Source organism: Coregonus lavaretus (assembly GCF_964263955.1).
Source record: "Coregonus lavaretus genome assembly, chromosome: 31".
Lineage (NCBI taxonomy): Eukaryota > Metazoa > Chordata > Actinopteri > Salmoniformes > Salmonidae > Coregonus > Coregonus lavaretus.
The window spans coordinates 21,190,710-21,205,327 of record NC_140018.1 but is presented as its reverse complement, the minus strand read 5'-3'; the positions used below and the strand labels follow the sequence as shown (position 1 = coordinate 21,205,327).

Here is a 14,618-nt window from a genome sequence, read left to right as displayed (position 1 = left end):
GCGCTCCCACGGAGCCATGTGTATCCTCTGTCTCAGGAGGAGAAGAAAGCTATGGAGATTTACATAGACGAATCTCTGAGACAAGGATACATACGGCCTTCCACTTCCCCAGCGTCCTCGAGTTTCTTTTTCGTGAAGAAAAAAGATGGTGGTTTGCGTCCGTGCATCGACTACCGTGGTCTCAATCAGATTACGGTGAAGTATAGTTATCCACTCCCGCTGATTGCGACCATGACTGAGTCGTTGCATGGGGCGCGTTTCTTCACGAAATTAGATCTCAGGAGCGCGTACAACTTGGTGCGCATCAGGGAGGGTGATGAATGGAAAACAGCTTTTAGTACCACCTCGGGCCATTACGAGTATCTGGTCATGCCATACGGGTTGATGAACGCTCCGTCAGTTTTCCAATCATTCGTAGATGAGATCTTCAGGGACATGCAGGGGCAGGGAGTGGTGGTGTACATTGATGACATTCTCGTGTACTCGCCTACCCGTGTCGAGCATGTGGCCCTGGTGCGAAGAGTGTTGCGGAGGCTGGTGGAGCACGACCTGTATGCGAAGGCAGAGAAGTGTCTGTTTTTCCAGGAGTCGGTCTCCTTTTTGGGTTATCAGTTGTCTGCATCAGGGGTGAAGATGGAGGTAGACCGGGTGTCGGCCGTGCGTAATTGGCAAACACCAACTACTGTGAAGGAGGTGCAGCAGTTTTTGGGGTTTGCAAATTACTACAGGAGGTTTATCCGGGGTTTTGGACAGGTGGCAGCTCCCATCACGTCTCTGTTGAAGGGGGGTCCGGTGCGTCTGCAGTGGTCGGCCGAGGCGGACAGGGCGTTTGGGAGGCTGAAGGACCTGTTTACCTCGGCCCCGGTGCTGGCGCATCCGGATCCCTCTTTGCCGTTCCAGGTAGAGGTGGACGCATCGGAGGCCGGTTTAGGAGCCGTGCTTTCACAACGGTCTGGCGCGCCACCTAAACTCCGCCCCTGTGCTTTTTATTCCAAGAAGCTCAGTCCGGCGGAGCGGAACTATGACGTAGGGGACAGGGAGCTGTTAGCCGTGGTACAGGCTCTAAAGGTGTGGAGGCACTGGCTTGAGGGGGCTCAACACCCTTTCCTCATTTTGACGGACCACCGTAACCTGGAGTACATCCGGGCGGCGAGGAGGCTGAACCCTCGCCAGGCAAGATGGAGTATGTTCTTGACCAGGTTTACTTTTAAGATCACGTACATCCCTGGGTCCCAGAATGGCAAGGCAGATGCGCTGTCTCGGCGGTATGACACGGAGGAGAGGTCCGTGGAGCCCACTCCCATACTGCCTGAGTCGTGTCTGGTGGCACCGGTAGTGTGGGAGGTCGATTCTGAATTCGAGCGGGCGTTACGCACCGACCCTAGTCCACCACAGTGCCCGGAGGGTCGGAAGTACGTTCCGCTCGAGGTTCGGGATCGATTGATCTATTGGGCTCACACGTCACCCTCCTCTGGACATCCGGGTATCGGCCGGACAGTGCACTGTCTTAGTGCCAAGTACTGGTGGCCCACGTTGGCAAGGGATGTGAGGGTTTATGTTTCCTCCTGCTCGGTGTGCGCCCAGTGTAAGGCGCCTAGACATCTACCTAGGGGTAAGTTGCTACCCCTGCCCGTTCCACAACGACCATGGTCCCACCTCTCAGTGGACTTTATAACAGACCTTCCCCTCTCCCAAGGGAATACTACCATCCTGGTCGTGGTGGATCGGTTCTCTAAGGCCTGTCGTTTGCTTCCCATGCCGGGTCTTCCTACTGCCCTACAAACTGCCGAGGCACTGTTTACCCATGTGTTCCGGCACTACGGGGTACCCGAGGACATTGTGGCTGATCGGGGTCCCCAATTCACCTCCAGAGTCTGGAGAGCGTTTATGGAGCGGTTGGGGGTCTCGGTCAGCCTCACCTCGGGTTACCACCCGGAGAGTAATGGGCAGGTGGAACGCGTAAACCAGGATGTGGGTAGGTTTCTCCGAACATACTGCCGGGACCGGCCGGAGGAGTGGTCGAGGTACGTTCCCTGGGCCGAGATGGCCCAGAATTCCCTACGCCATTCCTCCACTAACCTAACTCCATTTCAATGTGTGTTAGGTTACCAGCCGGTTCTGGCACCCTGGCAGCAGAGCCAGATCGAGGCTCCTGCGGTGGATGAGTGGGCGCGGCGCTCGGAGGAGACTTGGAACGCTGCACACGTCCACCTGCAGCGGGCCCTCCGACGTCAGAAGGCGAGCGCTGATCTCCACCGCAGTGAGGCACCGGTGTACGCACCTGGTGATCGAGTCTGGCTCTCTACCAGAAACCTGCCCATCCCTTGGGGGGGTACTGTCACGGTTTCGGCCGAGGCTGCCTCTCTCCCTTGTTCGGGCAGGTTTCGGCGTTCGTCGTCTCCGGAATTCTTGCTGCCACCGCTGTTTGTTTCTTGTTCGTTTGCTTTGGTCTGTTTGTTTTCACACCTGTTTCTGTTTTGGCGTAATGAGTGTCCTATAAGTTTCTCGTTGTGTTTGTCCAGTGTTGTGTGTAATTGATTTTCCGTCAGTTGTGTGTGTTGCTCGGTTGAGCTTCTCTCCATTATACTGGAGTATTTCCGCACCTGTTTGTGCGTGGTTACTATTTGGTCGCACCTGTTTGTGCGCGGTTACTATTTTGTCGCACCTGTTTTGTGCGCAGTTTCTTTTCGCCTTCGTGCGTATTGTTGCCTCCGGGTAAAGTTTCTATGTGCCTTGGTTTGGCCTAAATACAAGCCTTTGGGATTATCGTTCTGAGTCCTGCGTTTGATTCAACATTTACACCTACCGCACGCCTGACATCAAGTGATATCCTCTGGGTCCACATTGTACATTTTGTTGTATATGTCTGTTACCCAAAATAAATTCAATTAAATTCAACCTGACAGAGCTTGTGAGGATCTACAGAGAAGAATGGGAGAAACTCCCCAAATATAGGTGCTCTAAGCTTGTAGCGTCATACCCAAGAGGGGGATAATGTGTGAGGGATAATAGAGAAATAAGACCCAGTGCCACTGACTGCTGAATATTACACTTATTTTTCAGCATTTTCATTTGCACAGGTTTGATTTAATGCTTTTAAAATGAGCCTGTGTGATGAGAGAGAGCTTAGAGCCCTATCTGTAGGGGGTAGAGCGCTTAGAGCCCTATCTGTAGGGGGTAGAGCGCTTAGAGCCCTATCTGTAGGGGGTAGAGCGCTTAGAGCCCTATCTGTAGGGGGTAGAGAGCTTAGAGCCCTATCTGTAGGGGTAGAGGGCTGATGAGCCCTATCTGTAGGGGTAGAGCGCTTAGAGCCCTATCTGTAGGGGTAGAGGGCTGATGAGCCCTATCTGTAGGGGGTAGAGAGCTTAGAGCCCTATCTGTAGGGGGTAGAGAGCTTAGAGCCCTATCTGTAGGGGTAGAGGGCTTAGAGCCCTATCTGTAGGGGGTAGAGAGCTTAGAGCCCTATCTGTAGGGGGTAGAGAGCTTAGAGCCCTATCTGTAGGGGGTAGAGAGCTTAGAGCCCTATCTGTAGGGGTTAGAGAGCTTAGAGCCCTATCTGTAGGGGTAGAGGGCTGATGAGAACCTATCTGTAGGGGTTAGAGAGCTTAGAGCCCTATCTGTAGGGGTAGAGGGCTGATGAGCCCTATCTGTAGGGGGTAGAGGGCTGATGAGCCCTATCTGTAGGGGGTAGAGGGCTGATGAAGGACAAACCTTATTTTCCTCTTCATCTCACCTTGATTGCTTTGGGTTTCTCTTTTCCTCCCCACACAAAATAAACACATTTGCTATCTCTCTCACGCCCTCTTTCTCTGTACCTGTCAGGCCTTTGATCCAGTGGCTGTATTGTTCTCTGTTGAGTCAGATACTACACAAACCTGGTTGAAAGGATCAGAGTGTGTGTGTGTGTGTGTGTGCCATTGATTCATCACAGAAACAGACCAAACAATGACTAACTAGAATGACTGATATCCTGGAAAGGAAATGTCTTTCCTCTGGGTTTAGGGCATGGTACTCTGTCATTAGTTTGATCTATCACCTCAGGCTTTCCAAATAGAGCATAGTAGGGTTTGTGTGACTGAGCCAGAGGGCTAAACTGTTTGTCTTGAGCATGACACCAGACTCCTCAGATAAGTTCTGTTTTACAGCTCTGTTGAGAAGAGAAACAACCCTGAGGAAATTACATGGCGTTTAGTCTACTGGGTCCCCTTCCTTCACACACACACACACACACACACACACACACACACACACACACACACACACACACACACACACACACACACACACACACACACACAGAAATATATTTGTTTTTCTGGTTCTGACTGAGTCAATGACTGTACAATAAAATGGAAGCCAAAAATTTTATGAGACAAGCACAGTTTTAGCCTCAGCCGTAGTCATTGATACAGCTGTTCTACAGAGTTTCTTTCAGACCTTCAATATTGCCACATGTTTATGTTTCCACCACCACCAAGATAAACTCTAACACAGTCTTTTTTTGTCATCCCACAGCACCCTGTGCCATTGGTCCCCAACTTCAAGCCCTCCATGTCTGTCCCTGCCTGGCTGCTGGCCATCCAGAACTACATGAAGACACTGCAGTATCCTTTCCCTGCCGAGCCCGCAACCTGCCACCTCCCTTCCCCTCCTCTCTCATCCCCCGTTCACAGAACACGCTGAGAAGAGAGAAACCACAGCTCCTTTTAGCACACAGTGTCCTGCTATAGCTCATTACAGATCTGTGACACATTTCACACTGTTTAATTCAGTCTGGAGCCCTGGGGGTTGAACAGTACGTATGCAGTGTGTTAGCTAGCTAACACTGTGTCAAGGTTTTCAGGTGGGCTTAATTTGTTGTGATTGTAGCCAGGGGAGTGCAGGTGCACCAACTGCCATAGCAACAGGTGATGCTTGGGTCTGTAAATAATGTCACAGTACTTTATAGTCTGCACTCTGTTAACTGCAGGAGACACATTCAGATGGAGAGCCATAGTTTTCAAATTAATTTCAGTTAGACTTGACACACGGCAGTTAGGGAATTTTTTTAATGAATTAGGTCTTCAAGGTACAGTTTAATTTCTCTCAAATATTCATAAACCTCTAGCCTACAATACATTACATAAACTTGATATCAGAAACATCACCATTTTCCTCTCACCCAACCCTTGTAAATGATTACAGACCCCTTTGAATGCCCCTTAACTGTCTGTCAGATACAATCACACAGGAACTCAGTTCTTTGAGATAAGGAAAACCAGACCATTGTGTGGGTAAGTTTGGCTATGAGGTCATTTCTGTGGTATTTTCATTGGTTTGTCTTTGTGTCTTTACTGTGTCTGCCACTGTACCGAGCCAGGAGAGAGGTCCCACTACTCTGTGAGACAACATCATTTATCTGTAGAAGAAAATAGGCCAGTTCATATGTTTAAAATAGCTGTCCTCTGCCTCTTTCTGTGTCCTTTACCCAGAGTACACATGCTATGTGCATGTACTCTGCAAAGACAGCCAGGACATTTAACGTTTGATCGAAAATATTTCGTATTTAGAAGATGGTGCTTTCATTAGTGTGCTTGGCTTGTACTTGAAACATTTGAAGTCAATCAAACAGGGGTTTGTTGTAATCCTGTTTGTATAACACAATTGTGTCATTGTCAGTATAAGGCACCAAAGGGGACCTTGTATGAAACAAGAATATTCACTATCATCTTTGTTCTCTTTCAGGTTGATGGAGACTGCGAGAGAAATGATCAGGGAATCTCTTCCAATCAAATGCCTTGAAGCTGTCATCCTTGGAATGTATCCTTTCTTTGTCTGTAGGCACAGTCATAGATACACATTAACCAGTGGGAGTTAGAGCTGATCTGTTTCAGGTCAGGAGGTGCCAGATGAAACCCCTGAAATCAATTAGATGCATCCAGTTGTGCGACTGACTAGGTATCCCCTTTCCCTTTAATGTTCCCCCTTAGGCCAATAAGGCTCACATATTTCCCTGTTGCTAGGAAACAAGAGTCTGAAAGTTCAAAATGTAACTTCCCTCCTTGCATATAGGCAGGCAGAGCAAAGTTTCTGCAGCGCCTTACACATTGCCATTTAGAGCCGTTTGGCTGCTGGGCCTTTTCACAAACGGTTACTGTCACGTCCAAGCCTGATCTTTCTCAGGGCACAGGTTTATCCTCTGTCAAAATTGCAGGTTGGTCTCACTTTTGAATAAAGAGACTGTGTCTGTTGTGTCTGTTGACTTTACAGGCTTTTCTCTTGGTTTATCCCACTGGGCAACATCTGGTTTTCATTTACATTTGGTTGAGTTGAATTAAATGTGAAATAATAAAATAAATGTAATCATGTCATTGGATTTAGGTTAAAAATACAAAATTCCCTTACGTTATTGACTTTTATTCAAATCCAATCAGTTTTACATGTTGATTCAACATCATCACATTGAATTATTGGGTTGAAATGACATGGAAACAATGTTGATTCAACCAGTTTTTGCCCAGTGGGATGTCATAGGCTTAAGTCCAAGTCTGTCAGGTGAGACCAAACCTGTTAACCCTCATTGACAAAGATGATTAGCTTAATGATGCTTTGACTTGCAACAGACTTTCTCTGATCTCCTAGATGAAAGAGACAGCCAAGCTGTATGCTAAGATACAAAACCAGTTGATATGTTCAGATACTCACTGACTACACTCAGTTCATGCATTATTAATAGGGAGAAAAATAGAGACTCAGTTGTTACAGCATGGCTCTTAGTTCTGTTCTGTTAATGGTTGAGTAGATGGAGTGTTGTATACTCATGTTTATCTTATGATACAACCTGTTTCCCTCAAGATCAACTACTACAGCCTTGTCTTTGTGTTGAGCTGAAGCCATCGGTAACTTGGTGCATTAGTAGGTCCTCCCAAGGCAGATTCCTCTACTACAGATAAGAGATTCTGAGCACAATAGCCTAAGATGCTTATCGCAGAGAGGAGAAACAGAGTTTATGTTTTTTTAAGGAAGGGTAATCTAACTCTGTTTCATCAGGTTTTGGACATATTTCATTCAATCTTTTGATCAGCCAGGGCCATTAACCAGAGCCTAGATTTCAAATGCATGAAATCATGTGATTTAGTACATGAAAAAGTTCCAAGTTGAAATCCAAGTTGTAATGGAACTATGTATGCTCTTATTATTGTCACACATTTAAACCATTTGTTTTTGCCTGTTACGAGGATTGATAGAACATCAAAGAATTAGGGTAAGTGAGGGCACATCATTTTAATACTTTAGAAAACAGTGAATGTACTGGATCAGGGGTCACTGGCAGTCTTGTCCCAGCAGGATGTTTAGATGTTTATTGCGGGTTGGAAAATGAAAGTTTCTCCTTTCACTTACTGATTGAAATGTGGTTTTAAAAACCATTTTAAGAGGGGCAGCAGATGGTTTTACTAAAGTGCTGACCCTCCTCTTGACCCCACAGTGGTGCATCATGGATCATATTTACTCTGGGCCATCTCCCACACAGAGCATCATGGCGACCGAGCATGCATGTATCTTAATCTTCCAAACACTGACAGAGTGTTTATCATATAACTGGAGATATGCTGTTCTGTTGGAGAAGGGTTTAGGGGGCAGTTAAAAGGCGTGTAATTAATATTTGCAAAGTCTCCCTGGGGTTTGCCCAGCTCAGGTGACAAAGCAGCAGAGAGTGTGGGGGGTAGTGCTGCTAGAGCTAGTACACACAGGCCTTATAGAGTATACTTCTCTTGGCTTGGTTTCTATGGCAACAATAATCCTCCCCAGGTGACGGAAAGAGCTCTTGCCTGGTGGCAGATAAGAGGACTTGAAGAAGTATGCTACTATTGGGGTTGCGGTGTATCACATGCCTTGCATCATGGGTAATATGTGCTATTTGTGTAGTTAGTTAATGGAGCATTCATTATGGAGAAGCAATGGGGGGACTCCCTGTGTGTGTGTGTGTGTAGACAGACCCAGCTACCACAGGGGAGGACAGAGGGGCTTTCTTTTTTTCTGTTGCTCTAACTGCCGCCTCAATGAATAATCACACCAACGTTCTGCAACCGATGCCGCACTGCGCTCGCTACTCTGTGAAAAAACAAGGTGTCAGAAAAAAAGTATTCTTTCTGAGGGCGATTATTTCTGCTGTCTGTTTGGATTCTCCCAACGTTGGGTTTGTTTCTCATGCGAAAACAGAGTGTGACTGATCAAAGTGTTGGTGTGAACTACCATAACCTCCTTTCATGATGCTTCCTGTCCTGTGGTGATCTTAAATAATACCTGTCCCTCTTCTCTCAAACCTCAAGAGTTCTCATCTTCAAATGGGATATGCCCACTTGATTTAGTCGAGGCTTCCTCTGTAAATATTGCTCTACAGGCATCTTGCTTGTGAAACATGACTCGTGACCATACACGAACGCTACAAAGACACCTTTTAATTATGTATGTTATGGAAGGGAATCCCCAAAGCAGCCGTTAAACTGGTGGTGAAGCTCTGTCGGCTGGCCTCTATGATTATTTAAAGAAAGTACAGTGCTGAGGTGGGCGGCTTGTAGAGATGACGGACAGACGTTCTGGCCATTGAGATGGCTTGGTGTGGAGAGATAAAAATTTTATAAAAGATGGTTGCTGGTAGCTGAGAGGAAACAGAGCCAAGCCACAAACCAGTCAGTTTGTGCTGAAATGTGCTCCCTCTCTCAGATCCAATGTATTATCTCAACCACAGTAGCAGCCAGCTTGTGTTATTATTACTGCACAACACTGCAGAGTGAGGGCGCAGCGAAAACAGCCTGCTTGTTGAAAACATGAGACAACATCATTACTGATGATGATACAGATTAGTGGATCATAGCTCATACATGCATAATATATGTCTGGATGATGATGAGGTCATTATCACAGAGTACTGCTGAGGCTAATGGTTGGTAGTGGGTCAAACTCTGATCTGATTGACCCTTTCTCAGGTCAGTCAGTGGGGCTGCCAGTTGCTTTTTACTGGTCATTAGGTCACTGACACACACATTGGAGTTTCATATTCTTGTGTGTGTCACTATATTGCCTCTACTGCCTCAGGACCTGGACAGTCCCAGATAACCCAGCTCCAAGTCTGCCATGTCTCCCTCCGCCCCCCTCTCTCCTGGGAAGGACATATTTGTCCAATCTGCCGCATCGTGTGCAGCCCAGCCACGCTGCAGTGGATCCACAGGCCAGTTACATAATAGTTCTGGGGAGCCACGGCACATACAGAGTATAAGCCCCAGGGAGAGACAAGGCTAGCCTGGTGTGCACTCTGTGAGACACTAGATGCCACGTTAGGACACCACAGCTATTTATTCCTGGGACTTTTAGGAATAACAGTCTGAGTGTGATGTTGAGTCTGGCTACTTTCGATTGCAATATGTATATACTGTATACTCGCTTTTGTTTGAAAGTTCATTTATCTGTTTTGTGATAGTATCCCATCCTATGATGTGCTGATTTGGAATGATGAATGTCTTGTAAAAAAAATTCTGCTCCTGCAGAGATGTACTACAGTCTGTCTGCTGTAATGAAGCTGATATAATGAATGTTACACCTCTCAGCTCCGAGCCCTCTCATTCACTCCCTCCATTAGCTGATTTGATTTCGAGAGAGCGTGAATGTGGGCGTGTTTGGGTTCGAAGACAAGCCAGTCTTACTAAATCTGCTACTCCATTATTCAAACAGCCAATGCCAGTTAGCTAATGAGTTTATGGAAATAATATAATTAATTTGTGAGGGGGCTTAACACTGGCCTGGATATGCTCCTTTCTCTCTCTCTCTCTCTCTCTCTCTCTCTCTCTCTCTCTCTCTCTCTCTCTCTCTCTCTCTCTCTCTCTCTCTCTCTCTCTCTCTCTCTCTCTCTCTCTCTCTCTCTCTCTCTCTCTCTCTCTCTCTCTCTCTCTCTCTCTCTCTCTCTCTCTCTCTCTCTCTCTCTCTCTCTCTCTCTCTCTCTCTACTGCTGGTAAACAGCAGTAAACATCAAGTGATTACCATTCAGGAGATTATTAGGGAGTATTAAATCTCTGAAAAGTTGTAAGTTGTTGTTGATTATGCTATTGATGCTAACCCCTTTAACCATGGGGCTTTAGCTCTGACCTATGTATGCCCTTTTTTTCTTTCACTCTTTCTTTCTTTCTTTCTTTCTTTCTTTCTTTCTTTCTTTCTTTCTTTCTTTCTTTCTTTCTTTCTTTCTTTCTTTCTTTCTTTCTTTCTTTCTTTCTTTCACTCGCTCTCTCTTTCTGTGTATAAAATTATAGCCATTTAGTAGACAGCATTAAATTCCCTGAAACTGTTGTTGTTGCTAATGATGCCAGTTAACATCCTTGACCATGGTCATGCCAGATATTTGACCAACGGACTGATGTCGGTGGAGCGTTTCCCCATCAGCTTCAAGACCCAGTTTTCAGGGAACCACTTCCACCACGTGGTGCTGGGCGTCTACTGCAACGGACGCTATGGCACGCTGGGCATGAGCCGCCGCCAAGACCTCATGGACAAGGCCCTGACCTTCCGCACGCTCAGCGAGCTGGTGATGGAGTTTGAGGACTCGTACCGCCGCTACCAGCACACACTGAAGAAGGTGAAGATCGGCCTGTACGTGCCCCACGACCCGCACGTCTTCCAGCCCATCGAGTGGAAGTACCTGGTGCTCAACGCCGCCCGCCTAGGGAGAGAAGACATGAGGAAGGAGCTGGAGAAACATGGCCGAGACATGAGGATGAAGGTGACATGTTGTTGTCCTACTTTCTCAAATTTTCTCATGTAGGCGGACATGAGAGGTCATATGTGTCAAACTTGATTACTTGACACCTCACTGCCCTTTTTTCATACATTTCGCCCGTTTAGTATCTACAACACTGTATGTACTGCTGTGGATGCCCAAATACTATATTTCACAAGTCTTTGAAAAATACTCTGAATTTTAGGGTACAGTATACAACTTGAACTCTGTTAGGGTGAAAATGTTCACCACAATAGATAAGCTCTCTAGTCTAATGTCCCGGGGTCATTCCTGAGGGAACGTTCAACTCGTTAGTGTTGCTTTGGCTTGGCTTCCGTCTGGAATTCCCCCTTAGTTCCCTGTCTGAAACCAGGGCGGCTGCCACGGAGGGGCGATGGGTGTAATATGAAATGTCAGGGATAATTAAGGCCAGAGTTCCCCTCAGTGGAAGAGAGAGTGAGAGAGAGAGAGAGAGAGAGAGAGACAGAGACAGAGACAGAGACAGAGACAGAGACAGAGACAGAGGACAGAGAAGCTGGATGGTTGGACCACGTCTCCCAGATTTCTCTGCCTCAGCTGTATCGTGTTGGTTGTTGGGGGATGGTAGTAGGATGGTGCGGCTGACTATCACAGCAACAGTAAATGTAGGTCGTGTTCCCAGCTGCCCTGCGCTGGAGATACAGCCTTGACCTTTGTATTTGACCTCTCGTCAGCTGTACATAGTTCACATACATACCGATATTACCGTATTTCTGGAAGCTGAAGAACTCACCACGACCCTTTTTCTTTTTAGAACTAGTAATAGGGACATTAGTGTAAAAACACTCAAAAGCCATTTGGGAAATTAATCTAGTGTGTCTTCTATGCACAACACAGACAGAGAGCTTGCATTTCATACAGTATAGCAGATCAGTGTTTGTCCTATAACCCTCCCCCACTACAGCACACACATCCTTATATCTATTACCAATCTTATGACTAACATCCTGCCTGTGCTCTCAGCTGCATGTGGTTTCTGGAGCACGGAATATGAGCTGCTTCCTGTATGTTCATTCCAGGAAATAAGTTTCATGATTTTTCTCCAGTCTCCTCTGAACTGTCAGTCTGGAGTGAGCTCTCATTAGGTTTCTACCAGGACGGGGTGACCCTGAAACTCTAATTCTGCTAATCAAACAGCGGATGTTAGTAATATGTCAGTGTGACTCCTCCTGATTCTCTCTTTCAGTGCCTGTAGTGTGTGTGTTTGTGCTTGTGTGCGTGTGTGCATGGGTGCCTATGTGTTTTTGCCTCTGTGTGTGCCTAGAAACTGCCTATATGTGCCGGTGTGAGCCCATGGGTAATTGAGTTTGCAGAGGGAGTTGACTAGTGGGCTGATTGGGTTAATGGGGTATCATCATGTTAATGAGGGCACTGCCTGGGAGGTTGCCTTCATTACTGTCTGTTAGTGTCTTTACTAATGAAGAGAGACATTCTCGGCTCTCCTCTCCAACGTCTCTCCACTCCCCGCAGCGTCGACATCCCCTCTCCTCTTCTCCCTACATTGATTCACAGACGGCTCCTTTACTCACTATGTCTCTGAGATCCAACTGTGTCATTAAAAGTTAACTTCTTCAACTGCTCTTTTTATTGAAGTGGAACTTTTAATTTCCCCAGCCCAATGGCCTGCAGCAAATGGGCCCACTGAATGGTGAACATGTCTGCTAATATATATATTTTTTTTTTATTGCAACGCCTCCTGTAGCTTGCAGCTTTAAACAAAACAACACTTAAATATCAGTGCGGTAAAGAAACTGCAGCTCAAACTGGATCTTATCCATTAGATTCCATATCTAAGTCTTATTCTGTTGTTTTCTCTCAGATCCTGAAGTCATCGAGTGCCCAGTCTCCCATCAAAGAACGGACCAGAGGCAAGTCTCTCTCCCCCCGCCGCCGACAGAGCAGCCCCCAAAGATGCCACATCCACCGGAGAGACAAGTCGTAAGTATCCCTGGGAATCAATCTTAGGTTATTAGCATCATTGAAACAAAAGGTGGAAGGTGGAATGGCCTTTCTTAGATCGTTTTACATTGATATCTCAACACTCCCTAACAACTAGGAAGAGTTCGCATCAGGTTACTTTTGAAGAAAATATAATTTCTTGGAAATCATTAGTTTCATGTTTTATAGTCACAAATCTTGAGGTTAGAGTTCATTAAAATATTTTCTTAGAGATTTAATTAAAAGTTGGGCAGGTTTTAATTAAAAGTAAGTGAATCTAAAGCAGATCAGATTGGATATGCATGAGTGAGATGAATAATTCAAATCAACTGTTGATTATCACAACTATAAAACCTCTCAATGTCCCATCTTCATTACTTGGCTAAACGCTATAATGTTAGAGAGAGAGGAATTGGCAGTGTGTCTATACTATGTTTTTCATCCTCTTTTCATATCAATGAGGGCACCCAGCTAGCACATTTGGTTCCTTGGAAGTTGTGGGAACGTACGTTTTTGGTTTCCCATTGGTTCTGGGAATGCAGCCATTTGTTTCCTGACCAGTAAAACAGAACGTTTTTTAAACGTTCTGAGAATGGAAGTGAAAATGTAGCCTGTTCTGGGAATGTTAATTTTGAGGTTGCAGGGAGGTTCTGAAAACGTTGTACTATGGTTCCCTGAAAGTTTACCTGGGAGGTTTTATTAACGTTCTGAGAACTGAAATTATAGGTTATTTTGAGGTTTTTTAAGAACTTCCTTAAAATGTTCACTGAATGTTTCAATAAGACTTTCAATAACTTGCTAGCTTAATTTGGGTTAATTGTATTGAACTCCAAGTGCAGATAGGACTAATGAAAATTAATCATTCAAACACATTTCTTTTTGATTGTGGCACGGCATCAGTGAGATTTCAACCTATGATCTACTGTTCTCTATCCATTGAATTAGTCCACTGCGCCACCAGGATGGAGCTAGCATGCCAAGTTTTTTTAAACTAATACAAAGCTGTTAATTTTAGTCTATTCAAACAGACCCCATTTCAAAGGAAGCAAGCACTTGTTAAGATCAGGTGTGGCCAATTAGTGGGCGTGACCAACATTCCTGAACACACTTAACAAGATTGAACGTTACTAATGTTTTCTTGTGGTTTTTATGGAATGTTTTGTTAATGTTCCGAGAACATGACTTTAAATAGAACCATGCAGAAACCTGCAGAAACATTTTGCTGAAGTACTGAAATTCCCACAGAATAATGTTGTTTCTAAACGTTGTCTGAACTTTTTTAGAACATTACTTTAAATAGAACCATGAGGAAGCCTGTAGGAAACGTTATGCTGAAGTACTGAAATTCCCACAGAAGAACGTTGTTTCTTAACGTTCTCTGAATTATTTGAGAACATTCCCAATGTCAAACCAGTTGGAGAACGTTCCTAGAACAATACCAAACATGTAATTAAATGTAACATGTTTGAAATTTTATGAAACCTTCTGTTAAAGTAATGAAATACCAAGAAAATTGCGTTATTTTGTCAAGTTCCTTAAATGTGCGGAATGTTCCAAAGCCAAGCAACTATCCTGCATCATTCCCAGAACATTGTGGGATGGTTGTATGCAAAATAACCCTAGGACAACTACGCTTTCACCAAGCTATAAGAAAAATATGGTTCTCAGAACATTATGTGCTAGCTGGGCATGGAACCCTGACACACTGACTGAAGTTGCTGACTGTAGCCCTTTACATTAGTACCCGTATACGGGTTGAAAATGGAAAATTTGGGCACGAATAAGCAGCTAAATTGGAACGTAGTAGCTGTACAGTAACATGCTATACATGACGTCAGAGCTTTGGCTCTGTGCTTCACAGCGCTGTATGGGTTTTGACTGACAGACATTCTGAACT

General features: G+C 45.4%; 1 protein-coding gene across 1 annotated transcript in view; it reads left to right on the top strand.

Annotated features, from left to right (window-relative positions):
* LOC311107098 (tubulinyl-Tyr carboxypeptidase 2-like) overlaps positions 1-14,618 on the top strand; it is a 46,840-nt gene that overhangs the window by 7,378 nt on the left and 24,844 nt on the right. The window contains exons 2-6 of the mRNA XM_084149572.1: positions 4,516-4,604; positions 5,217-5,273; positions 5,725-5,799; positions 10,366-10,747; positions 12,603-12,721. Of these exons, the coding sequence (XP_084005698.1) occupies positions 4,516-4,604; positions 5,217-5,273; positions 5,725-5,799; positions 10,366-10,747; positions 12,603-12,721 (722 nt within the window). The remainder of the gene's footprint in view (positions 1-4,515; positions 4,605-5,216; positions 5,274-5,724; positions 5,800-10,365; positions 10,748-12,602; positions 12,722-14,618) is intronic.